This window comes from Phyllostomus hastatus, unplaced genomic scaffold (assembly GCF_019186645.2).
Source record: "Phyllostomus hastatus isolate PE091 unplaced genomic scaffold, TTU_PhHast_1.1 phas_scaffold_397, whole genome shotgun sequence".
Classification (NCBI taxonomy): Eukaryota; Metazoa; Chordata; class Mammalia; order Chiroptera; family Phyllostomidae; genus Phyllostomus; species Phyllostomus hastatus.
The window spans coordinates 6501461-6528356 of record NW_025334029.1 but is presented as its reverse complement, the minus strand read 5'-3'; the positions used below and the strand labels follow the sequence as shown (position 1 = coordinate 6528356).

General features: G+C 36.9%; 1 protein-coding gene across 4 annotated transcripts in view; it reads left to right on the top strand.

Annotated features, from left to right (window-relative positions):
* The window catches only part of GABRA3 (gamma-aminobutyric acid type A receptor subunit alpha3), a 354529-nt gene that overhangs the window by 194224 nt on the left and 133409 nt on the right, over window positions 1–26896 (top strand). For all 4 annotated transcript variants that reach the window (XM_045820553.1, XM_045820551.1, XM_045820552.1 and 1 more), the window contains one exon: window positions 14928–15148. In XM_045820553.1, coding sequence (XP_045676509.1) covers window positions 14928–15148 — 221 coding nt within the window. The remainder of the gene's footprint in view (window positions 1–14927; window positions 15149–26896) is intronic.

The window sequence follows — 26896 nt, the reverse complement described above, 5'->3', positions numbered from 1 at the left end:
AACAACAGAATTCATTTGTCAATTTGGAAGCAACCATCATTGCAGAGTATACATGGAATCAATTTGCAAGGAAAGAATTTCTTTCTTTCTTTCTCTTTCTTTCTTTCTTTCTTTCTTTCTTTCTTTCTTTCTTTCTTTCTTTCTTTCTTTCCTTCCTTCCTTCCTTTTTTCCTTCCTTCCTTCCTTCTTTCCTTCCTTCCTTCCTTCCTTCCTTCCTTCCTTCCTTCCTTCCTTCCTTCCTTCCTTCCTTCCTTCCTTCCTTCCTTCCTTCCTTCCTTTCGATTATTTTGTCCAAAGGGCATGGGATACTTATGGAACAAATAATCATGATGTAATTTTCCTCGATAGTTTTTACTATGTCAAGAATAATAAAGAATGGTTATCCATCACCTAACATTTTTAAATCTTAAATATTTTTCCATATTTCTTTTATTTTTTAAATCCAATGATACACATGAAGTCCCATGTTTACCTTAAGCTAATCACATTTCTCTTCATCCCCAGAGATAATCACAGCGAATTTGCTTTCTTTGCGAGTCACTCCAGTGCATACTCTAGATGTATACCTAAGGTTGTATATATTACATGCAACAGCAAATATCACACTAAATAACAAAGATAGGTTTTCATGTTTTTACAAAGGTTTTATTTATTTATTTATGTTTTTATTAAATACTTTTGAATTTTATTGTCCAAATACAGTTTTCTGCCTTCCCCCCCACCCTTCCCCAACAACCCAGCCATTCATACCTCCCTCCCCGGTTTCCAACACCTGTTGTTTTTGTCCATGTGTCCTTTATAGTTGCTCCTGTAAACCATTCACCCTTCTTCCCACCATTATCTACCCCCATCCCTCTGGTTACTGTCAATTTGTTCTTAATTTCAATGTTTTGGGAAACATTTTGCTTGCTTGTTTGTTTGTTAATTAGGTTCCAGTTAAAGGTGAGATCATATGGTATTTGTCTTTCACTGCCTGGCTTATTTTACTTAGCATAGTGCTCTCCAGTTTCATCCATGCTGTCACAAAGGGTACGAGCTCCTTCTTTCTTTCTGCTGTGTAGTATTCCATTATGTAAATGTACCAGAGTTTTTTGATTGATTCATTTACTGATCAGCACTTAGGTTTCTTCCAGCACTTTGCTATTGTATGTTGTGCTGCAATGAACATTGGGGTGCATAGGTTCTTTTGGATTGGTGTTTTCAGGGTTCTTAGGATATAATCCTAGCAGTGCAATGCTGGGTTAAAATGCAGTTCCATTTTTAGTTTTCTGAGGAAATTCCATACTGTTTTCCATAGTGGTTATACCAGTCGGCAATCCCACCAACAGTGCACTAGGGTTCCCTTTTCTCCACAATCTCTCCAACACTTGTTTGTTGCTTTGTTTATGATGGCCATTCTGACAGGTGAGAAGTGGTATCTCACTGTGGTTTTAATTTGCATCTCCCTGATGGCTAGCAATACTGAACATCTTTTCATATGTCTCTGGACCCCCTGTGTGTCCTCCTTAGAGAAGTGCCTCTTCAAGCCCGTTGCCCATTTTTTCATTGGGTTGCTTGTCTTACTGCAGTGGAGTTGTGTGAGTTCTTTCTGTATTTTGGAGATCAAACCCTTGTCTGAGGTATCATTGGAAAATATGTTTTCCCATACAGTTGGTTCCATTTTCATTTTAGTGCTGTTTTCTTTCGCCATGCAGAAGCTTTTTAATTTGATGAGGTCCAATTTGTTTATTCTTTCCCTTATGTGCCTTACTCCAGGGGACATCAGTGAAAGTATTCCTGCATGGAATATCTGAAATTTCCCTGCCTATGTTCTCCTGAAAAACTTTTATGGTGTCACGAGTTATAGTTAAGTCTTTTATCCACCTTGAATTTATTTTTGTTTATGATGTAAGTTGGTGATCAAGTTTCAATTTTTTTGCATGTAGCTGTCCAGATCTCCCAACAACATTTGTTGAAGAGGCTATTTTTACTTGACTTTATGCCTCTGCCCCCTTTGTCAAATATTAATTGACTATAGGGACTTGCATTTATTTCCAGGCTCTCTGTTCTGTTCCACTGGTCTATGTATCTGTTTTTATGCAAGTACCAGGCTGTTTTGACTACAGTTGCCTTGGAATACAGTTTGATATCAGGTATTGTGATCCCTCCTGCTTTGCTCTTCTTTCTCAAAATTGCTGAAGTTATTCAGGGTCACTTATGTTTCCATATAAATTACTGAAATGTTTGTTATATATCTGTGAAATATGTCATTGGTACTTTAATAGGGATTGCATTGAATCTATAAATTCCTTTGGGTAGTATGGCCATTTTGATGATGTTAATTCTTCCATTCCATGAGCATGGTACATGCTTTCATTTGTTTGTGTCTTCCTTAATTTCTTTTTTCAGTGTTGTACAGTTTTCTGAGTACAGGCCTTTTGCTTCCTTGGTTAGGTTTATTCCTAAATACTTTATTTTTCTTGTTGCTACAGTAGATGGGATTTTTTCCTGATTTTTGTTTCTGATATTTCATTGTTGGTATACAAAAATGCCTTTTATTTCTGAGTATTGACTTTGTATCCTCCTGTTTTGCCAAATTCACTTGTTAGGTCGAGTAGTTTGTGGAGTCTATAAGATTTTCTATGTATCCTATCATGTCATCTGCAAAATGACAGTTTTAATTCTTCCTTTCCATTTTGGATGCCTTTTCTTTCTTTTTCTTGTCTGATTCCTGTGGCTAGGACTTCCAGTACTATACTGAAAAGGAGTGGGGAAAGCAGGCATCCTTGTCTTGTTCTAATCTTAATGGGAAAACTCTAAGTTTTTGTCCACTGAGTATGATGTTGGCTGTAGTTCTCTCATGTATGGCCTTTATTATGTTGAGGAATGCTACCTGTATTCCCACTTTGCTGAGTGTTTTTATAATAAATGGGTGCTGTACCTTATCAAATGCTTTTTCTCATCTATTGATATGATCAAATGATTTCTGTCTTCCATTTTCTTTGTTGTGTGTTATGTTTATTTATCTGCGAGTATTGTACCATCCTTGCATACCTAGGATGAATCCCACTTGATCATGGTGTATGATCTTTTTAACATGTTGCTGGATGTGGTTTGCCAATATTTTGTTCAGGATTTTAGCTTCTATGTTCATCACCAATATTGGCCTGAAGTTTTCTTTCATTGTTATGTATTTATCTGCTTTTGTGATTAGGATGATGCTGGCTTCATAAAAAGAGTTTGGGAGTCTTCCATCTCCTTGAATTTTTTGATATAATCTGTGAAGGATGGGAGTGAACTCTCCCTTAAATGCTTTGTAAAATTCTCCAGAGAAAGTGTCTGGTCCAGGACTTTTGTGTGTAGGAAGAATTTTTATTACTGTTTCAATTTCATCAGCTGTTATTGGTCTGTTCAAGCTTTATGGTGATTCTTCATTCAGTTTTGGAAGATTATATTTTTCTAGAATTTTGTCCATTTCACCTAGGTTTTCAAATTTCTTGGAATATAGTTCTTCATTGTAATTTCTTATAATCCTTTGTATTTCTGTGCTATCAGTTGTAATCTTTCCTCTTTCATTTCTGATTGTGTTTATTTGGGTCCTCTCTCTTTTTTTTCTTGAAGAGCCTGCTTAAAGGCTTGTCAATTTTTTTTTATCTTTTCAAATAACCAGCTCCTGGATTCATTGATCCTTAGAATTGTGCTTTTAGTCTCTGTGTCACTTACTTCTGCTCTGATCTTGGTTATTTGCTTCCTTCTGCTTGCTCTGGTCTGTCTTTGTTGTTGTTCCTTGAGTTCTTGTAGGCGTAAGGTTAGGTTGTTTATTTGAAATGTTTCTATCCTTTTTAGGTAGGCCTGTATCATTATGAACTTGCCTCTCAGAACTGCCTTCACTGTGTACCATAAGTTTTGGATTGTTGTTAGTTCTTTTTCATTTGTTTCCAGAGACTTTTTGATTTCTTCCCTAATCTTATTCTTGACACATTCATTGTTTCATATCATGCTATTCAATCTCCATGATTTTGAGTGTTTGGGTTTTTTTCCCTCGGGGTTGGTTTCTAATTTCAGTCCCTTGTGGTCAGAGAAAATGCTTGATGTGATTTCAATTTTCTTGAATTTGTTGAGGCTTGTTTTGTGTCCCATTGTGTGGCCTATCTTTGTAAATATTCCATGTGCATTTGAAAAAAGTGTGTATTTTGCTTCTTTGGGATGAAAGGCTCTCTCTCTCTCTCTCTCTCTCTCTCTCTCTCTATATATATATATATATATATATATATATATATCTACATATAAAACTATATCTGATATATATATATATATATATATATATATATATATATATATCCTGTGTTTATGTCTTCTTGATGGATTCTTCCCTTGAATATTGTGAAGTGACCTTCTGGGTCTGTTTTTATGGCTCTTTGTTTGAAGTCTATTTTTTCCAATATGAGTATTGCTACCCTGAATTTTTTCCCTGTCCATTGGCTTTTAATATTTGTTTTCAGTCCTTCATTGTCAGTTTGTGTAGGCCTTTTGGTCTGAGGTAAGTCTCTTCTCCCATTATATGTGTGGGTCACGTTTTCTTAATCATTCAGCTAGTTTATGTCTTTTGATTGGGGCATATAATCCATTTACGTTCAAGGTTATTATTGATAGGTACTTATTCAGTGCTATGTTTTCATACATATCTTCATCTCTCTCTCACTGTTTTTCTTCCTGTTCTTAAAGGAAATCTTTTAGCATCTCTTGTAGAGCTGCTTTGGAGGGAATATATTCTTTGATGCTTCTTTTGTCTGGGAAACTCCTTATTTGGCCTTCTGTTTTAATTGAGAGCCTTGCTGGATAAAGTAGTCTGGGTTGCAGGCCTCTGGTTCTCATTACTTGGAATATTTCTTGCTATTGCCTTCTGGCTTGAAAAGTTTCCATTGAGAAGTCAGCTGTTAGCCTTATCGGGGCTCCCTTGTATGTTACTTCCTGTTTCTCCCTTGCTGCCTTTAGGATTCTCTGTTTGTCTTGGAATTTTGCCATTTTAATTATGATGTTTTGTGAAGTGGGCCTCTTTGGGTTCCCCTTGATTGAGACTCTCTGTGTTTCCTGTATTTGCATGACTTTTTCTCTCAGCAACTTAGGGAAGTTTTCAATCATTACTTTGTCAAATAGGTTTTCTATCTCTTGCTCTTCTTCTTCACCTTCTGGTACCCCCTATTATATGGATATTATTATGTTTCACGTTGTCTTGCATTTCCCTTACCATCTATTTTTTCTTTCTAAGTATCTTTTCCTTTTTCTGCTCTTTCTGGGTGTTTTTTTCTATCTTGTCCTACAGCTTGCTGATTCGACCTTCCACTTTATCCAGTCTGTTTGTAATTCCTTCTAGTGTGTTTTTTATTTTTGAGATTTTATTATTTATTTCTTCCTGGTTTTGTTTATAGTTTCTATTCCCTTTTTCATACTGTTGTAGTTCTAATTGAGTTCCTTATAGTTGTCTGTGAGTTCCTTGAGCATCTTCATAACCATTATTTTGAATTCTATATGTGATAGTTTGCTTACCTCCATTTCATTTAGCTTTTAGTGGGGAGTCTTCCATTCCTTTTGATTGCATATTCTTTTTTTCCTCCATTTTAGGTAATTCATTTTGTTTGTTTCTGCACTTCCTGATGTTTTGCTTTGCTAGCTGTCTTTGTAGGGTGAACTTTTATGGTAGGAATTCTGTGGGGTTGAGTCATGTGGTCTCTTTGATCTCCTTGTCTGGATGCTCTAGGTTTGCCCTTTCTTCTGTTTGTGTTGGTTCTCTTGTTGTACTTGGGTTTTTATCTTATGGTGATTCCTTTTTAGGTGGTTTTTCTCCTCCAGCAGATATACTGATGTTTGCAGCTCCTATTTATTCTTGTATGTGTTTCGTGGCAGGGGGTAGGCAAAATGAATTAAGACAGCAGGGGAGTATTTTATAGGATTTTAAGTACCAGCAAGTGGAAGAGAGATAGGAGATTTTTTGGATAAGTATAGCATTAACTGTGATATTTCACCTATCTAGCCACTTTTTATGAAAGGTGAGAGAGAGATAAGCCTCTTTTTAGAGGGGAGGAGTATTGTGAGCTGAATCCAGAAAACTGAGTTCTTGTGCAAGGTTAGATGATGAGATAGTGAGAGTAATGAATAAAAGTAGGCATAGTATGTGAGAGAATAGAGTTAACCACAGTAGTAATAATGCCCAGCAATAAATTGAAGTATGCTAAGATCAGAGAGGGTTGTAGTGTAGTATGTATAATTGTACAGAAGAGCCACTATTTATAATATTACTGAAACAACAATAATATGACAAGAAATATATGATTTGGATAACCAGAATAGACATTATAAAATCAAGAGTAGCGTGTCATTGGAACATGAGTGAAGTGAAAGAAGGAAAATTAAAATACAATGAAGAGAGAATAAGGAAAACCTGTCAAACAATGCAATTATAGAAAGAAATAAAATGAGGAAAACTAAACATGGAAGAGCAATAAAAATACTAATAAAATAAAATGGTAAAAATAATGAAAAAATACACATAAACAATAAAATGCCAGCTCTATGAAATAGCAAAGTGACATCTGTTTCAGTTTCTCAGTTCTTGAGGTTAGCCAAGTGTTACCCCTTTGGATCTGTCTCTGAATCCTTTGTCTTTTTGTCTCACTTGGGAAAGGAAAAAAGAAGGAAAAACTAGAGAGAGGAAAGAAAAAATATAAGCCTCCTGCTGACTTTAAACCCGTTCAGGGTGTTCTGCTAGTCTTCCTGGATGCCAGAGGAAAAAGGGGGCTGGGCTTCACTTTTCTCCCTTCCTATGGTTCTGAGAGGATGGAGACCAGGTCTAGGCCACAATATTCCCAGTTTCCCAGACTCCTCCCAGGTCCTCTGTGAGCTGCCAGGCTCCACTCAGTGACTCAGCCTCTGTGTGTGCACAGCTCAAATCACCCCCAGGGTGAGTCAGCTGCTGCCTAAGAGTTCCTTGTAAAGCAGCTGGCCTTTGTTCTTAACAGGTGCCCAGCTTTTCACACAACCCACCTTTCCAACCAGTCCAGAAACTATCAGAGTCAGAGTCTGACATGGCCCTACTCCTCCCTTTTCCAGGTGTCACCCAGCACTCGAATTTCTCTGGTGCCAGTGTCCACAGCCCCAGTAGATGTATACCGCCTCTGTGTGTCTCCCTCTTCGTATCCCTCTTCATCTCTCCCTCTCCCTCTTGGTTCTGGGCTTCCCTCCCTGCTCTGGTAGGGGAGCTAGCTTGTGATCTAACTCTTCCACATGTCCTGTGGCAGGCACCACATGGGGGGCCACAGCGGCTTAGGTCCCTGCGCAGATCCCAGGGACCTTACTGTCCCAGCGCAATCTCCTCACCATCTGTTTTTCAATGTCCTCTATAATTTTTGGCTTCCAAACTTCATATAAGCTGGGATTCCACTGGCTGCTCACTCTGTTCCTCAGAAGATCAGCTAGGTGTTCCAGATGGGCACAGGGAGAACTGGGCTCCTCTCCCACCTACCTTGCACTATCTTTTTATTTATTTATTTTTAGACAGATGGGAAGGGAAGGAGAAAGAGAGGGAGAGAAACATCAATGTTTGGTTACCTCTTGCACAGCCCCTACTGGGGACCTGGCCTGAAACCCAGGTATGTGCCCTGACTGGGAATTGAACCAGCAACCCTTTAGTTCCTAGGCCAGCATTCAATCCACTGAGCCACACCAGCCAGGGATCATGTTTTTAAACTATATAAAATGCATCATACCTTATGTATCATTTTACAACTCATTTTCTCACTGTGTATTGAAAGCTATTTTTGGTGTATTTAATTCATTTATCTTAACTGTTATAGACCATCACAATATGTGAATATTTATTCAAACATGCATCCAGTTGTCATTTCAATGTACATTTAGGCTGCTTCCAGTATATACATTGCATATGGCTACATTATTTATTTACCCTTAGAATATATGAATTTTGTTTTATAATTTTTATCTATTCTTTTTCCCATGTTTATACTTTTTTCTTGCCTTCTATAGAATTGAAACATCTTTATTCCCATTTGTTTTTCTCCACTGTGTTGTAAGTTTTAATTCTATTTTTAGTATATTATTTAATGTTTACCTTAAATGTTAACATACATATTTGACCTCTAATATTTACTCTCTCATTCCAAATAATAGAAAAATACACTGACCCACATATTACTATTCCCCTCTTCTATTTGGTTTCGTCTAGTTATTTGTTCCACCTTGTTATTATAGCCCTTATTCTCATTTATAGAGAGCCATTATTTGTTTATTTCACCTCTAAGTTTGTCAACACTTGTACTCACCCTTTCTTCTTGCATCTTTCTGCTGGTTTCATTTTTAACCACATGAAGAACTTTGCTAGTTCTTTTCCTAAGGAATTGCTCACTAATTTATTTAAAATATTTATAGAGCACCTACTATATGCCAGGTAGAATTTTAGGTGCTAGGGATATAGTAGTACACAGAACAAAGTCTCTGCTCTCGTGGAGCTTCCAGGCTAGTGGAATGAAAACAAAAAAGCAGTAAGCAAATAAAAATATATTTTGTCATACCTGACAGAATAATACAAAAAAAATAATGCATGGTAATGGGAAGGGGGATTACTATTTATGATAGGATAATCAAAGAATGTTTCTCTGATATGGAGACTTTTGAATGAGATATGAATGGTGTGAGTTACCCAGCTAAGAGAAAATATTTTGTGTAAAATCATCTTTATTTGCCTTCATATTAAGTGGTAATCTAGTTGGCTATAGAATTCTTTTGGATCCTATTGTTGTTTTCAAGAAGTCTGCTATTAACCAAAGTGTTATTTCTTTGTAAGTAATATGCCTTTTCTATTTTGCTTTGTTAAAGATCTTTGGTATTCTTCAAATTCACTGTGTTGGTTTGGATGTAATTTATTATAATGAGCTCAGCACTCATTATTGCATTTCAGTAGGTTCTTGAAAATAAGGTTGAATATCTTTCAACAATTCTGATAAGCTATCATCCATTAGCACTTATTTTGAAAACTTTATTTTTTTATTTAATCTTTATTGTTTTTTTTTCATTACCATCTAATCCCCGTATACCCCCTTCCCCAGCAACCACCACACTGTTGTCCATGTCCAAGAGTCCTTTTTTTCTTTTTTTTCAATCCGTCCACTCCCTAACCACACCTACTGGCTGTTTTGCTCTCCATCTATGAGTCTGTCTCTTTTGCTTATTAGTTCAGTTTGTTCATTATATTTCACATATGAGTGAAATCATATGGTATTTGTCTTTCTCTGACTGGCTTATATCACTTAGCATAATGTTCTCTAAGTACACTCATACTGTTGCGAAGGGTAAAGTTTCCTTTTTTTTTTTGAAGGCCAAGTAGCATTTCATTGTGTAAATGTCCCACAGTTTTATCCACTCATCTGTTGATGGATGCTTATTTTGTTACTCCCTCATTTTCTCACTAACTTTAGAATTTTATTAGATTATGCTGAAACTTTACCTTTTCTACTCCATGATACACACACTTTCATTTTTCAAAAACATTTTTTTCTGTCTGAAGTGTACACTGAGCAGTTCTTCTTCACATGTACTTTTCAGTTCATTAATCTGTCTTCAGCGATATCTAATCTTCTGTGTAATATTAATCTATTTTCAATGACTATTTTTCTTTTATAGAAAGTCTACTTAAAATAGATCTTTAAAAAATCTGCTTTTTCTTTTTTTTTAAAGATTTTATTTATGTTTATTTTTAGAGAGGGAAGGGAGGGAGATAGAGAGAGAGAGAGAAACATCAATGTGAGGTTGCTGGGGGCCGTGGCCTACAACCCAGGCATGTACCCTGACTGGGAATCGAACCTGCGACACTGGTTTGCAGCCTGCGCTCAATCCACTGAGCTACGCCAGCCAGGGCTTAAAATCTGCTTTTTCTTGCTCTTATGCTATAATCTCTGGCTCTTTTCTCATGTTCTCAATTTCTCCTTTGATGTCTTTATTATCTTTATAATTCCTTTATGATATGTTTGATTATTCTGTTATGTCAGGGGTGTCAAACTCATTCACCGGGGGTGGGGTCACATCAGCCTCACGGTTGCATTCAAAGGACTGAACTAATTTTAGGACTGTATAAATGTAACTACTCCTTAACTGTTAAGTAGTTGAAATTACATTCGACCCTTTAAAGGCAACCACAAGGCTGATGTGGCCCCCGTGCAAATGAGTTTGATACCCCTGTGTTATGTTAAGTTCTTAGAGAGGGTCTAATTCAGCTATATGTTATATCAGCTGACTTGCTCATGACCATTTTCTTGGGCATTTTGTTGTGGACTGTGAGCTTGTTTTCAGTAAGCATTTATTTGTGGTTATGTCCCTCTAGCATATTTTTTCTTTTTTTTTTATTGTTGTTCAAGTACAGTTGTCTCCATTTTCACCCCACCACACTCTCCACCCCACCCATCCCTACTTCCCACCCTCACACCTACCCCCTTTGGCTTTGTCCATGTGTCCTGTATACAGGTCTTTAATGGACCTTCCCCTATTTTCCCCCATTATCCCTCTCCACCTCCCCTCTGGTTACTGTCAGTTTATTTTTCATTTCAACGTTTCTGGTTATATTTTGCTTGTTTGTGTGTTTTGTTGATTAGGTACCACTTATAGGTGAGAGCATATGGTATTTGTCTTTCACCACTTGGCTTATTTCACTTACTGTCATGCTCTCCAGTTCCATCCATTTTCCAGCATATTTTTGTGTTTCCTTTTGTAAGCGAATCTATAGGTATCCTCATCTTTAGACCAATTTATGTTAATTTATTGGCTTGTAAGCCCTAAATCAGGCAGATAGGGTACATTTAACATTAATTCCATATAAGATTAGATCTGAGGTTGTTAAATCTCAGTAGAAAGACTACCCCTAAATTGCTCTTCATTAGGAATTCATGCTTGGATATATGTTTCCTTTTTGAATTTTCATGTTGTAGACTAGTTTTGTCTACTTCATTTTATCTAATTAACCCGTTTGCTGAGATTGAGCTCTTCAGGATTTTGGTTTTATGTGGGCGTCTAGTTCCAGCATTTTACCTGGCATTGCCCTACTTTACATCGGTTGTTCTGGTATAATTACTAATAAAGCCTCCTCTCTCACTCAAGTGTTCCAGTTTAGACAACAAAGTATATAATACCCTAATTCTTAGGCAGGAATGTGCTGGTTATGCTAGAGGAAGAGAAAAGCAAGATTGAGTGATCTGTAGAGGGAAGAATGGTTTAAAGAAGAGCTTAGATTATTTCATGTAGCGTGATATTCTCAAGGTCCATTCATGTTGTTGCAAATGGAAGTATTTCATCTTTTTTTAAAGTACATTTTATTGATTATGCTATTACACTTGTCCCATTTTTTCTCTCCTTTATTCACCTCCACCATGCACCCCCCATTCTACCAGCACCCCTCCTTTGTTCATGTCTATGGGTCAAACATATAAGTTCTTTGGCTTCTCCATTTCCTGTACTATTCTAAACTTCCCCATCAATTTTGTACCTACCATTCATGCTTCTTATTCCCTCTCCCTTTCCTGCATTCTCCCCCCTCTGCCTTCCCGCTGATAACCCTCTATGTGATTTCCATTTCTGTGATTCTGTTCCTATTCTAGTTGTTTCTTAGTTTGTTTTTGTTATTGGTTTTTTTTTTTTTAGATTCAGTTGTTGATATCTGTGAGTTTGTTGTCATTTTACTGTTCATATTTTTGATCATCTTATTTTTCATAGATAAGTCCCTTTTACATTTCATATAATAAGGGCTTGGTGATGATGAACTCCTTTAACTTGACCTTATATGGGAAGCACTTTATCTTCCCTTCCATTCTAAATGATAGCTTTTCTGGATAGAGTAATCTTGGATGTAGGTCCTTGCCTTTCATGACTTCTCATACTTCTTTCCAGCCCCTTCTTGCCTTCAAGATTTCTTTTGAGAAAACAGCTAATAGTCTTATGGGAACTCTTTTGTAGGTAACTGTCTCCTTTGTTCTTTCTGCTTTTAAGATGCTGTCCTTATCTTTAACCTTGGGCAATGTAATTATGATGTGCCTTGGTGTGTGCTTCCTTGGGTCAAACTTCTTTGGGGTTCTCTGAGCTGCCTGGGCTTCCTGGAAGTTTATTTCCTTTGCCAGATTGGGAAAGTTCTCCTTCATTATTTTTTCAAATAAGTTTTCAATTTCTTGCTCCTCCTCTTCTCCTTATGGCACCCTTATGGTTTGGATGTTGGAATGTTTAAAATTGTCCTGGAGGTTCCTAAGGCTCTCCTCATTTTTTGAATTCTTGTTTCTTCATTCTGTTCTGGTTGAATGTTTAATTCTTCCTTCTGCTCAAAATCATCGATTTGAGTCCCTGTTTCCTTCTGTCACTGTTGGTTCCCTATTTATTTTTCTTTATTTCACTTTTCATAGACTTCACTTTCCCCTGTATTTTGTGACCATACTCAACCATTTCTGTGCACATCCTGATTACCAGTGTTTTGAACTCTGCATCTGATATGTTGGATATCTCTTCATCACTTACTTCTTTTCCTGGAATTTTGATCTGTTCTTTCATTTTGGGTTCTTTCATTTTCTTTGTCTCAGGACACTTGTTACATAGTAAGGGGTGGAGCCTTAGGTATTTGCCAGGGTGGGGCAACCCATGTCACTGTGTTTTGGTAAAGTCTGAATGAATGTTTCTTCTTTAACTCCTTGGTTGTCAGGTTCTATACAGTTCAATTTGCTGGCAGTTCTGGTTGTTTTTTTGTTTTTAAATTTGTTGTTGTCCTTCTTTTGGTTGTATGAGGAGGCAATGTGTACCTGCCTATGCCTCCATCTTGGCTGTAAGTCTCACTTTTTCTTATGGCTGAGTAGTATTCCATTGAGTTAGAGGCACACAATGCAATATATAGGTCATGTATCATAGAAATGAACACTTGAAACATATATAATTTTATTAAACAATATTACCCCCAAAGAGATATAATTTAAAATAAAAATTTTGAAAAAGAAGAACTAAGAGAGGAAGGCAAAAACCAGTTTACAAAGTGCTTTCTAGGTAAGGGGAGGGTATTGGAATTTATTCCATGTATATTTGAAGGCCATTAATGGATTTGAAGCCAAAGAATTTTAAGCAGCTTGTGGATGTTTCTTTATTTTACCTGGCTTCCTAGAGGTGTCCCCCTTGCCTTATGTACCATATTTTGCTGTGTATACTGTGCATCCATATTTTTAACCCAAATTTTCAGGAAAAAAACTTTCATTTTAATGTTTTAATTCAATTTTTTATTTTCTTATATTTAGGAACAAAACTGATTATCATATTCCAGGGTATTATTTTGCATACAGATATCATTATTGCTTTCTGGAGTTATACTTTTAGTGCATAAGCATAAATAAAAGAATTAAAAACATTTATATAGCTATAGAACTAATATTACCCATATATAATGTGCATCCTCATTTTTCCCTCAAAAATTTGGGCAAAATTGTTCATTATACATGGCAAATATGTAGTTTAGGGGTCAATCAAGGATTGGGGCAGATTTTGTACCCATATTTTGAGACTCACCCTATGAGTGGTTTTCTTGCTTCCAGGGCCTTCCCCTAGAATTTTTAGCTCTTTGGCCAGCCTTGAGCTATATCTCCTTATATTTTCTCTTCTTTTATTGTTGTTCAAGTACAGTTGTCTCCCTTTTCCCTCCCCATGTTCCACCCTCAACCCTCCCCCTTTTATGTCCCTTTAGATATTAAGCCAGTAAGTTTTCTGATTTATGCCAAACTCACAATCATCACCCAGCACAGTTCTTTTATCTGTGATTTAGTGGAAGACTCCTCTATTGTTTCTGCCTGCACTTTTTAAACATGAAGTCGTCCTCATGTATGTATAGTGTAGCTATTAGCTAGGATTTGGGACAGAGTATGTGCTCAGATTTGGGGTACCATCTCTACTGTGGCTTTCTTGCTTCTAGGACTCCCATACCTAAATTTCCAGATTATCTGCCACTTTGAGCCAGCAAGGCTGTGTTATCCTAGCATATGAATTATAGGTTTGGAGGAGCAAATTCAGGAAAGAAAAGCCACAAGTGTAATTTTAATCTGTTGCTATTAACACCTTTCAAGGGAAAACTTTCCACAAGTTTTTGTCTGCTTTCAGTCACTTTCTATTGCTTTCAAATAGTCTCCCTCTATATGTCTTTCCATTAATTTATATATTTATTCAAAGTTTATAATTAATAGGTATAAGAAGGTATATGTACGTAATTTAGTCTGCTGTTACCAAAACCTGGATCATTTATTATCATTTTAATTTGTGTTGATATTAACAGCAATTTTGAAAATTTTCATGATGATTAGCCATTTTTATCCATTTCATGAATTTTCTGTTCATGTCATTTACCCATTTTTTTCTTTGTTCACTTTTATCTTATTTATCTATAAGAGTTCCTTGTTTTTTCAAGATATTAATTCATTAAACATGCTAATTTTGAGGCTCAAATAAAATGTGTTTTAAATTTTAAGGTTTTGGATTCATTATGATTGTTCTATTCACTTTTCATGTTCATATAGGGTCATTTAGTAGAATGGACAAGGTAATGAATTTGTTTTTACTAGAGATTCTGCTGTGCAGAGAAGGGATCTCTTGCATTTTTATAAGGCAGTTTCTTATGGTTAGCTTTTATGATGTGCAGGGCAGTGTTTGTAGTGACTTTCCTAAGCAAATTCTTCCCAGATATATTACCTTTATACTTACTGATGTCCATTTTTTAATCATAATCATTTATTGTACTCACACACAGCTACTATTAATAGGCTGCTGCATCTACTCATCAAAGAAAATATTGCAATGTAATTAATATCTGCTAAGGACACTGTAAGTCCTTACTAGAACTCTATTCAAACATTGTTCTTTTTCTATTTTGTCCCTAGGAATACACCATTGATGTATTTTTTCGACAGACATGGCATGATGAAAGATTGAAATTTGATGGACCCATGAAGATCCTTCCACTGAACAATCTTCTGGCTAGTAAGATCTGGACCCCTGACACCTTCTTTCACAATGGCAAGAAATCAGTGGCCCATAACATGACCACACCTAACAAGTTGCTCAGACTGGTGGACAATGGAACCCTCCTTTACACAATGAGGTCAGAAAGTGATACTTCTATCTAAAGTATAGTTGGGGGTAGGAATGGGGTTGAAAGCGGCATGTTTTAAGCCAAACATCAAAAATTCTTTCAAGTTTACAGATTATAAATGTACATATAGCTGTGTCCTTCCTAACATAATTTTCAGGTATACACACTCACAGACATATATATTATAGACACATGTATAAATTGAGAGTTGGCCATATGAACATTCTCATAAACACAGATATATATTCATGATGTATAAATGTGTGCCTATTCCAAGACACATGTGAACTAACACACAAGCATATTCAAGAATAATTAAATACACAGATTGACAGCCATATATAGAGGTATGAACACTATGACAAAATGAGCCAGGTTTTAATGTAGCCAAAATCTTCTCCTATAATGCAGAATTATGAGCGTGAAACGAGATAATAATGGATATTTTCTGAAACTACAATGTGTGTGTGTGTGTGTGTGTGTGTGTGTGTGTATATAGTGTGTGTGTGTGTGTGTGCGTGTGTCAGTGTGTGGGTGTATATGTGAACTCCTTTATGTATGTGTACACACACACACACTGACAAACACACAAAATTACAGCAGCATATTTTTAACTCCACAATGTCTGGGAAAGCTGAGGAGTTTGATATAAGTGAAGCTTTTCAATAACTTAAGACTATATCTTTTAAGCAGTATGAAATAATTTATGAAAAACAAGATTGTAATGGCTTTTATGCTTTGGGGGCAGAAAGTATGATATACAGGGTTGGACAAAAGTAGGTTTACAGTCATTCATATGGCAAATCATACAGTAATTAATAAATCATAATATGAGAATAAACTCTTGTATACTCAGAACTGTAAGTCTACTTTTGCTTAATCTTATATCTTTTAGTTGATTAAAATATATATCATAATTTTATACCCCCAAAGCATAAAAAGCTTCATAATTTTATGCTTTTTTCATGAGGCATTATTATCATTAGAGATTTTAGGTATTAAATTTTGTTTTCAAAAAGAATGATTTTAATAAGATTTCCAGCTCAATAAAATTCTATGTCCCAACACTAAAAACTTTCTTGGTTCTTGTCTATGCTTTCACTAATTCCTCTGCTATCAGCTGTCACTTCCTGAAGCTTCCTTTCCCATGAGTTAGTGTCAATTTTAAGTAACTAAGTGAACATTTATTTAATAGAAAAATGTGATCCTTTAATGCAGGTTCTGTGGGTATTCAAAATTTGTGTATTTGTTATTTTTAATTTTCTTTTTTCAATATATTTTATTGATTATGCTATTACAGTTGTCCGATTTCCCCTCTTCACTCCCCTCCACCCTGTACACCCTCTCCCACCCACTTCCCCCCACTTTAGTTCATGTCCATGTGTCATAGTTATAAGTTCTTCAGCTTCTACATTTCTCATACTATTCTTATCCTTCCCCTGTCTATTTCCTTCCTACAATCTATGCTACTTATTCTCTGTACCTTTCCCCCCCTCTCCTCCTCCCACTCCCCTGTTGCTCACCCTCCATGTGATCTCCATTTCTGTGGTTCTGTTCCTGTTCTAGTTGTTTGCTTAGTTTCTCTTGGTTTTTCTTTAGGTGCGGTTGTTAATAATTGTGAGTTTGCTGTCGTTTTACCGTACATGTTTTTTTTTTTTTTATCTTTTTTTCTTAGGTAAGTCCCTTTAACATTTCATAAAATAAGGGCTTGGTGATGATGAACTCCTTTAGCTTCACCTTATCTGAGAAGCACTTTATCTGCCCTTCCATTATAAATGAAAGCTTTGCTGGATAGAGTAATCTGAGATATAGGTCCTTGTCTTTCATGACTTGAAATGCTTCTTTCCAGCCCCTTCTTGCTTGTAAGATCTCTTTTGAGAAATCAGCTGACAGTCTGATGGAAACTCCTTTGTAGGTTACTGTCCCCTTATCTCTTGCTGCTTCTAGGATTCTCTCCTTCATTTTTACCTTGACTAATGTAATTATGATGTGCCTTGGTGTGTTTCTTCTTGGGTCTAACTTCTTTTGGACTCTCTGAGCTTCCTGGACTTTCCTTTGTCAGAATGGGGAAGTTCTCCTTTATTATTTGTTCAAATACATTTTCAATCTGTTGCTCTACCTCTTTTCCTTCTGGTACCCCTATAATTCGGATGTTGGAACGTTTAACGATGTCCTGGAGGTTTCTAAGCTTCTCCTCATTTTTTTTTTAATTCTTATTTCTCCATTCTTTCCTGTTTAGTTGTTTCTTTCTTCCTTCTGGTCCACTCTATTGTTTTGAGTCCCAGTTTCCTTCCCGTCACTATTGGTTCCCTGTGCATTTTCCTTCATTTCTTTTATGGTAACCTGTATTTTTTCATCTAATTTGTGACCAAAATCAACCAATTCTGTGAGCTTCCTGATCACCAGTGTTTTGAACTGTGCATTTGATAGGTTAGCTATCTCTTGGTTGCTCAAAAGGATGAGTTGTGGGGCAGTGATTTGTGCTTCTGTTTGCACCATCACTCTCTCTCTCTCTCTCTCTCTCTTTCTCTGTCTCTCTCTCTTTTTTTTGGACTGGTCACTCCTGTTACGGTGAGGGGCTGAGCCTTAGGTGTTCACCAGGGCTGCGCACCCCAGTTGCTAGAAAGTGATGTTTTGTGTGGGGGCGGGGTCAAGAGGGGACAATGGTGGTAGCTCCGTTCTCCGTGGGACCTCAGTCCCTTCCCTGGGATCCTTGGTTGGGTGCTCTGCCCTGCTCCACAATCGCCGCCTCACTGGGTCTGCCAGCTGCCACTTGCGTACTCAGGGTCCACCCACTGTGATCTTGCATGCCCCAGATGCCTTACATTCCCAGTTGCCTTATGCGCCCAATTCTCCCTGTTCTCCTCGCCATGACCCCATGCCCAGCTGCTTGTCTATGCCCCTTCTACCGGTCTGGATAAAAGGGTCTATTTCAACTTCTTGGCTGTCCAACTTCCATTCAGATAAATTTTCTATCAGTTCTGGATGTTATTCTGCCTCTAAATTGTTGTTGTTCCAATCTTGGTTGTGCGTGGAGATACGGTGCATCCACCTATGCCTCCATCTTACCAGAAGTCATATTTGTTATTTTTAATATGTGAAATAAAACTCAAATAATTCATGCCTGGTAAATATGTGGTAAGTATATGAAATGTGTTTGCCTATATGCTAGTCCTTTATTACTTTAAACTTGCAATTTTTTGATGTTTTTCCTGAAAGAATTTGGGGATAAGAGGATAGCCAGAGAAGAATGAATAGCAAATGGATACTTAAGGGAAAAGTTGAATTTAGAGAGGAGAATCTGATTGACTAGAGGATGAATGAGAATAAAGGAGAGGAGAGAATGTTAGAGAAAAGTAGATAGAGAGGTGAAGGGAAAATAATCTAGAGAAGAGATCAATAAAATAAATGTATGTATTTTATTGATCTCTTCCCAAATATTATATATGTGTATTACCTGTATATGCATGAATATGATCATTTCAGGAAAGTATTTAGAGTGATAAAAATCATGCCAAAGATCCAGTCATGCAGTATCACTATTATTAACGCAAAAGGGGAAAAGTGGAACCTGTGGAGACCAAAGGAAAAGTAAAGAAGGTATTCACAGAACCACTGATGTGCAGTGCCTTGAAAGCTAAGTGTGGTAGTCAATACTGGTACTTTTAATATTTCCTGTTTACCTCCTAGGTACATGGTAGTACTTCATTTCCATGGAGACTTGAAATTAGGCAAGAACAAATGACTTGTTTTCTCTAACCAAATGTGAGTAAAAATAACATGTTATTTCTGAGGGAGGATAGGAAACTTTTTAGAACTAGTACATGTGTTTCCATGTTCCTCTCCCCTGGCCACAGTGAGTATCATTTTGCCAGGTGGTCTTGGCTCTATTTCTCTATGTTTCTTATTGAAGATGACATAGAAGAGAATGACCCTCACTACAACCTCAGAGAGACAAATTGTGTGAGTGAGCCATAGACCTTTGTTGCTTTAGTACACTGAGATTTTAGGATTACTTGTTACTGTGTATTAATCTAATCAGTTTTGACTGATATATGAAAGGAATAACAATTTTTTAAAAAGATGAGTGTGATCAATAGTAATAACATTGATAATAGCATAATAAGTACAATAGTTAACATCAATATAGTACCTATAATGTGCCAGGTACTCTTCTAATCATTCTACTTTTATAATCTTTATGACAACCCTATTAGATAGGTACTATTATTCCCACTTTACAGATGAGGAACCTGAGACAGAGTGAGTAAGAAAATTTTCAAGGATGACCTATGTAGTAAATAAGAGAGCCAGCATTCATACTCTGCCAGTTTTATTGCAATTTCATGCTATTTGTTATTATTTATACATTTTTACAACATTGTTGGCTATTAAAGAGAGCTTAATTAATATAAATAATTAAAATTATGACTCAGGCAAGTGTGACTTAGTTGGTTGGTCATTGTCCTGCAAACTGAAAGGACGCTGGTTTGATTCCCAGTTAGAGCACATGCCTGGGTTGTGGGTTTAGTCCAAAGTTGGGACACGTGTGGTGAGGCAGCCAATTGATGTTTCTCTCTCACATTGGTACTTCTCTCCCTTTCTTTCTCCTTCCCTTCCTCTTTCTCTAGAATCAGTAAAAAAACCCACATTTTTAAAATATGTATTAGGTTTGGCAACATGGAAGACATTGGAGTTCTTTACATACACTGTTTCAATGTAGTGGTTAGTGTAATGCAAAGTTTTTAGGAGTTGGCATAGATGTAGTAGAGATAGTAAACATAGAAAATACTTTCTGGTTAGTCCCTTCATGTTCTTTCATCCAAAAACATATATAAATGACACACAGACAACAGTGGGTGATGATACCCAGAGGGAAAGGGACAGGAGGGTAGGTGGAGGTAGGTAAAGCGGGGCAGATAGTGATGAAATGAGATTTTGCTTGGGGTGATAGGCACACAATGTAGTGTGCCGATGGTGTTTTATTGAGTTTTACACTTAAAACCTGTATGGTTTGGCAAACCAATGTCATCTCAATAAATTAAAAAATAAATAAATAGATGAATGAATCAATAAATAAATGCTTTTTTTTTTGAAAATGAAAGGGTTGGGTATATAATAGATACACCCAGGACTAAAAGAAACAATTGCTCTATTTTTTTGAATGAAGAGCCTGGCAAATGTTTGTGAGATAGCAGAAGGGGGCTAGTAGAAAGACAAAGATTGAAGATACAGTAGAAACAGGGTTTTGTTGACATCAAGATTCCAGGGAAAACCATAAGAAGATGGCATCAAAACTATAGTGAATGTTTTTCTTGTAAAGGAAGAAGGACATCTCTCTTTATACTACATGAAAGGATAGAGGTTAGACATAACTTTTTAAAAGGAGTTGAGAAGGATAGGACAAAAGTGTGGTTATAATGTATGAAGAATTTGGAGAGAATAGAGAATAAGTAAAGGAATAGATATAGCTACACTTGTAATAAAGTGCATAAAGGAAAAAAGTTCAAAGAGGAGATGGGAGTGTATATAATTGTGGAAAGAATGTAGTGCAGTAGATATAAACAGAAGAAGAAGGATGAGGTGGTTGGAGGAATTGAATGATGATGAGGAGATATGGATGGGTAAACAGCAGTCATAAAATGGAAGAGTAGCTACAGGGAAGAGAGAATGTTGGGCAGAAAAGAAAATGAACACAGAAAATGAGAATAGTACATGAAAAAGAATAGAGAGTGGGTGAGGAGAACAGGATAGTGAAAAAACTGAATAATAAAAGAAAAAAATGGGTAGAGGATAAGTTTGAGCTTTGGAGACATGGTAGAAAGGAAAGAAGGAAGGAAAGGTGGCATAGGGATGTTCAACTATGAAGAAGAATGAGGATACAGATTGAGGAGGGCACAAGAAAAAGCAGAACAAAGGATTAGTCACCTGAAAATAGAATTGGATGAAAGGGAAGAAGATGACCATTGGGTTCTTTTTATTTTATTCTCAATTGGACAGGAAAGTGGAGATTAGGAAGATAGGAGTCTGTGCAGAATGGCCTTGTGTGTATTCTTTTTTTCTTGTGCTTATGTTTAAGTACAGAATGGATGAGGTACAGAAGTTTAGAAGCATGAGAATCCATTGGTTTCCTTACACGGTATATGCTTCTCCTTGGACCCAGGATAATGGGTCTGGAGGGAGAACTAGGTTCAAGACAATATAAAAACTTGGCTCTGTTTAGGACCCCACAATGTATTCATCTGGTGATCTTTTACAAGATATAGATGATCTGCTTTCTCATTCAGGTAACAATGTAGCTGCTGCCTTTATATAGACGCATAAAAAGCACAAGTTGGATAAGGTCTGAAGAATGCTTAGAATTTTTCAGAAAGTGTTTGTTAGTCTACAGCATTCCTATTATTATTTTTGATACCTGGATTCCATGGGAAAACTACAGGACAGCTTCTTAGAAAAACCTTATCAAGGATTGCATGGCTAGTGGTATTTCTCAAATACCACTAATTTTTGTAGTATTGGTTGTAATTTTTAATCTTTCACTTCTACCCTTATTTATTTTGGTCCTCTCTTTTTTTTTCTTCATGAGTCTGGTTAAAGTCTGTCAAATTTGTTTACCTTTTCAACAAACCAGCTCCTGGATTTATTAATCCTTTGAATTATTCATTTAGTTTCTATGTCATTTAATTCTGCTCTGATCTTGATCATTCCCTTCCTTCTACTCACTCTGGGCTTTGTTTGTTGTTGTTCCTCCAGTCTTGTAGATATAGGGTTAGGTTGTTTATTTGAAAATTTTCTATCTTTTTTTAAGTAGGCTTGTATTGCTATGAAGTTCCCTCCCAGGACTGCCTTCACTGTGTCACATAGGTTCTGGGTTGTTGTGGGTTTATTTTTGTTTTTCCAGAAACTTTTCTGATATCTTCCTTGATGTCATTGTTTCTCCATTCATTGTTTAATAACATGTTATTCAGTCTCCAAATATTTAACTGTTTGAGTTCTTTCCCTTGAGGTTAGTTTCTAGTTTCAAGCCATTGTGATCTGAGCAAACATTTGATATGATTTCATTTTCTTGAATTTCTTGAGGCTTGTTTTGTGTCCTATCATGTGATCTATCTTTGAAAATATTCCATGTGCATTTGAAAAGAATGTGTATTTTTTGGTATCTTTCATACCAAAGGAGCCATTGGTAAAGACACCATTATAAGATTATGTATATTAAAAAGTCCATTTGATCTACGGCATTGTTCAATGCCACAATATCCTTGTTGATATTTTGTTTGGAAGATCTATTCATTGTTGACAGTGGGGTGTTAAAATTCCATAGTAGTAGTGTGTTGTTGTCAATATCTTTCTTGAAATCCTCTGGGTATTTCTTTATATGTTTGGGTGCTCCTATGTTGGTTGCATATAGGTTTACAATCTTTATAGCTTCCTGATGGATTCTTTCCTTTAGAATTATGAAATGGCCTTCTTTGTCTTTTCTTCTGGCCTTTGTTTTGAAATCTATTTTGTCTGTTATAAGTCTTGCTATCTTGGCTTTTTGTTCCTGTCCATTTGCTTGGAATATGTTATTTCCAACCCTTCACTTTTAGTCTGTTTAGGTCTTTTGTTATGATATGGGTTTCTTGTAGACAGCATATAGGTGAGTCATGTTTTCTCTTCCATTTAGTTGCCCTATGTCTTTTTATTGGGGCATATGATCCATTTGCATTTAATATTACTATTGATAGGTAGTTATTCTTTGCCATTTTTCCTTTTGTACCTGTGCTCCCTTTTCTCTCACTCTGTGCCTTCATCTTCTTAAAGCAGTCCCTTTAGCATGCCTTGTAATGCTTGTTTGGTGGAGGTATATTCTTTTAACCTTCTTTTGTTTGGGAAACTCCTGATTTTGCCTTCCATTTTAAGTGACAGCCTTGCTATATAGAATAGTCTTGTTTGTAGGCTGTTGCTGTTCTTTATTTTAGATTTTATTTATTTATTTTTAGAGAGAGGGGAAGGGAAGGAGAGAAACATCAGTGTGGCGTTGCTTCTCATACACCTCCCTACTGGGAACCTGGCCCACAACCCAGACATGTACTCTGACCAGGAATCAGACCAGCTACCCTTTGGTTCACAGACCAACACTCATTCACTGATCCATACCAGCCAGAGGTTCTGTCATTATTTTTTAAACTGATTTTCTGTCACTTTCTCCTTTTCTTCCTCTTCTGGTATTCCTATGATTTGAATGCAGTTTCATGTTGTCCTCCAATTCCCTTAAGCTATCTTCCTATTTTTTGCATCTTTTTTTCATGCAGCTGCTCTACCTGGGTATTTCTTTCTACATTGTCTTCCAGCTCACTAATTCAGTCCTCTGCTTCATCCAACCTGCTTGCAATTCCTTCTACTGTATTTTTTATTTCAGATGTTATATTCTTATTTCTTCCTGACTCTTGTTTATAGTTTCTATTTCCTTTTTCATGCTGTTATAGTTCTAACTCAGTTTCCTGTAGTTGTCACTGAATTCCTTGAGCATCCCCTTAACCATTTTTTTGAGTTTTATGTGTAATAGATTTCTTGCCTCAATTTCCTTTAGCTCTTTTACTGAGGATTCTTCCATTACTTTTGATTGGGGGTTCTTTCTTTGTCTCCCCATTATAGTTGACCCCCTTTGTTTGTCTCAGGATGCTCTGCTTTGCCTACCTGTCTTTGTAGGGTGGACTGTTGTGGTAGGAGTTCTATGGGACTCAGTGGTGCATTCTCTTTAATCTCTCTCTTTTTATGTTGTATGGTTGCCCTTTCTTCCATTTGTGTGGGTTCTCTTGCTGTACTTGGGCTTTACTTGTTGGTGGCTTCTTTGTTGGTGGATTCTCCACTCTAGTGAGCTTATTGGTAGTCACAACTCTCACCTTGTCTTGTATGCTGTTGTATAGGTATTGGTTAACAAAGCAGTATTACCAGAGAACCAAAGCTACACCAGCAAAATGAATCCCCCTACCACATCAGTGATCTCAACTACAATTGAGCAAAATTTAATAAAGGTGAAGAGAGATTTCAGATATTATAAGATATGACAAAGGGAATATGAGATGACTAAAATAGGGGGGTGATAAGAGGGAGATAAATTGATAAGAGTGGGGATAGTATGAAGGCGAAGAAAAGGAGATAACAAAATTTAAAATAAATAAAATATGAAAGGAACAATACTGTTCCTATTGAGCAATAGGAACAATGGGGTAAGATGAGGGAAGGGTATACTATGAGGTTTGAAGTAAAATTGAAAAGGCGCTGGACCAATAGGAGCAAAATTGAAGAAAAACCACAGCAGGGTTAATAGCAATGACAGCTGAATGAAGTTTAATAAAGGTGGAATGGGAAAAAGAATATTATACAAAAGCAAATGGGATATGAGATGTCTACAGTAAAGAAAAGTGATTTTGAGATGATGGAGGAAGCAAACTAATAAGAGTAAGGAGTAAAGTCCAGATTGAGAAAGGGGTAAAAATGAAATAAAATTCCTCACTGAACTGATCATGGGCAGGGGGAAGGAAAAATGGAATAAGACAGAGAGAGAGTGTGTTCTATGGGGTTCAAAGTACTAACAAATAGTGAAGAAATAGGAGTTCCTTTGGAGAAGTATAGCAATAACCATGGTATTTCATAGAACTAGCCACTGTTAATAAAAGGTGGAAAAGAAATAAGACTATTATAAGAGGGTAAAAAGAATGTGAGCTGACTTAAGAAAGAATAGTGCTTATGTGAGGTTAGATGGAGGAGAAATTGTGAGAGTAAGGGATAGGTACATGATATAGTATAAGAGAAAATAAAGTTTACAATAACAGTAACAAAGCTCAGGAAAATGGTGAAACAGATTAAGATCATGGAAAGGTGCTGTGTGGGATTTGTAATAACAATAGTATGATAGAAATATATAATCTGAAAAAAAAGTAAAAGGCTAAGAGTAGTAAGTTATTTGGAATATGAGTGAAGTGAAAGAAGAAAAAATAAAATGCAATATGAAAGGAAGAAAGCAAACAAAAACCTATAAAAAGAAAAGAATTAAGAGAAATTTTAAAAATGCAAGTTCTGATGAAGAACAAGGTGAAATTTGTCTGAGATGTTCGTATTCACCTGACTTCTTTCTGGATCTGTCTCTGATTTTCTCTCAGTCCAGGTCTTACTGTCTTACTCTTGAAAAAAGAAAGACCCCCTGCTGGTTCATTCAGCCTGCCCAGTGGGTTTTGCAAATCTAGGCTCCTGCAAAAGTTGGGGGTAGGGCTCAGTTTTCCATTTTAGGTGGTTCCGCAAGGAAGGGGGCTCAGTCTGGGTTACAATAATCACAGGTGCTCAGTTTCCAGTCCACTGCCCTCAAAGCATTGTGTGCCCCACAGTCTCCACTCTGTGCATCTGGGCTGGGCTGGCACCAGTAAACTACCTCGCTTCACACCCCTTTAATCAATCTGTGAGGTGCACTTAGTGGGAGCAAATCATGCCCACAATTCTCCCTCCTTGTTGGCCAGGCAGCTGCACTCATGAAGTAAGTCCCTGCCCAGTGTGTCTCAGTTCCCCTTTTGAAAAAGTCTCTGTGGGCACCGCTGCTGCTCCAAGTCACTGCCCAGCTTTCCACACACTCCAACTCCCTGGCACTTGCAAGTCTATGTCAGTCATAGCCAGTCATGGCCCACCTCTTCTCCCAGTTCCAGGTGCTGCCAGGGTCACCGCCCCACTCTCTGGCACTGTCCTGGCTCCTGACCACTGCCCTATCTTGGCTGTGCTACCAGCTGTGTTTGTGCCTGCTGCCTTTTTTTCCTCCTAGCAACTTTACACTTTCAAGTCTCTCCCTGTGCTGATCTGTGATTTCCCTGCCCTCGGAGGGGAAGGAGCTGCTAGGCTGCTATCACCGAACCAGTTCACCTCTGATGTTCCCATTGCAGCCACGTTTCTGGGGCCATTCCCAAGCACTTTCCCCATATGCATTTAAAACCTCCTTACTGCCCATTTTGAAGCATCCTCTGCACACTTTGGCTTCTAAACTTCATATCAGCTAAGATTCTGTTGGCTATTTTCTCTCTCTCTCTCTCTTTTTTTAAATATCAGCTAAGTGTCTCAGTTGGGTGCACAAGCAAGTGGACTCAGCTCCCACCTACCTTGCCACCATCTTCCCCCAACATTTTATTTATTGATGAAGATATGGGTAAATAGGTTCATTGCATTTTTCTTTATACCTATTGTATATAAATGTTGCATAACATATAACAGTAAAACAGTTCCACCAATTGATTATTTGAGTAAGAAAGACAAGTACTAATTGAATTTAACTAGATTTTATCCCATTGACTTGAACCATTCATTCAACACATTTCTGGGTGCTTATCATGTTTATGGCTTTGAGATATGTACTAAGCTACAGAGATAAATAAGACTCAGATCATGTCTTAATTACCTTACAGTCTAGTCATTAAAGCAGATTTGTGCACAGATTGCTTCACAATAATAAAAAGTCCTTAAACAGAGGGAGGTACACTGAATTAAAGTGTAGGGAGCATCCGAAAATCATGTGGAGGTATCACAGAAAGTTGAAGAAAGGAGGCAGTGCTTATCTTGTATCTTCAGTCTCGAAGAAAGTGTAGGTAACTATCAAACAGATGAGGAGGGTAATCGAGGCAGAGGAAATAGCATACACGAAAGCAGGTATCATGAATTGACATCATATATCTGACAATTAGAGATAAAATGATGAGAAAAATTAGATGAGATCTCTGCCCTCACATAGCTTACATT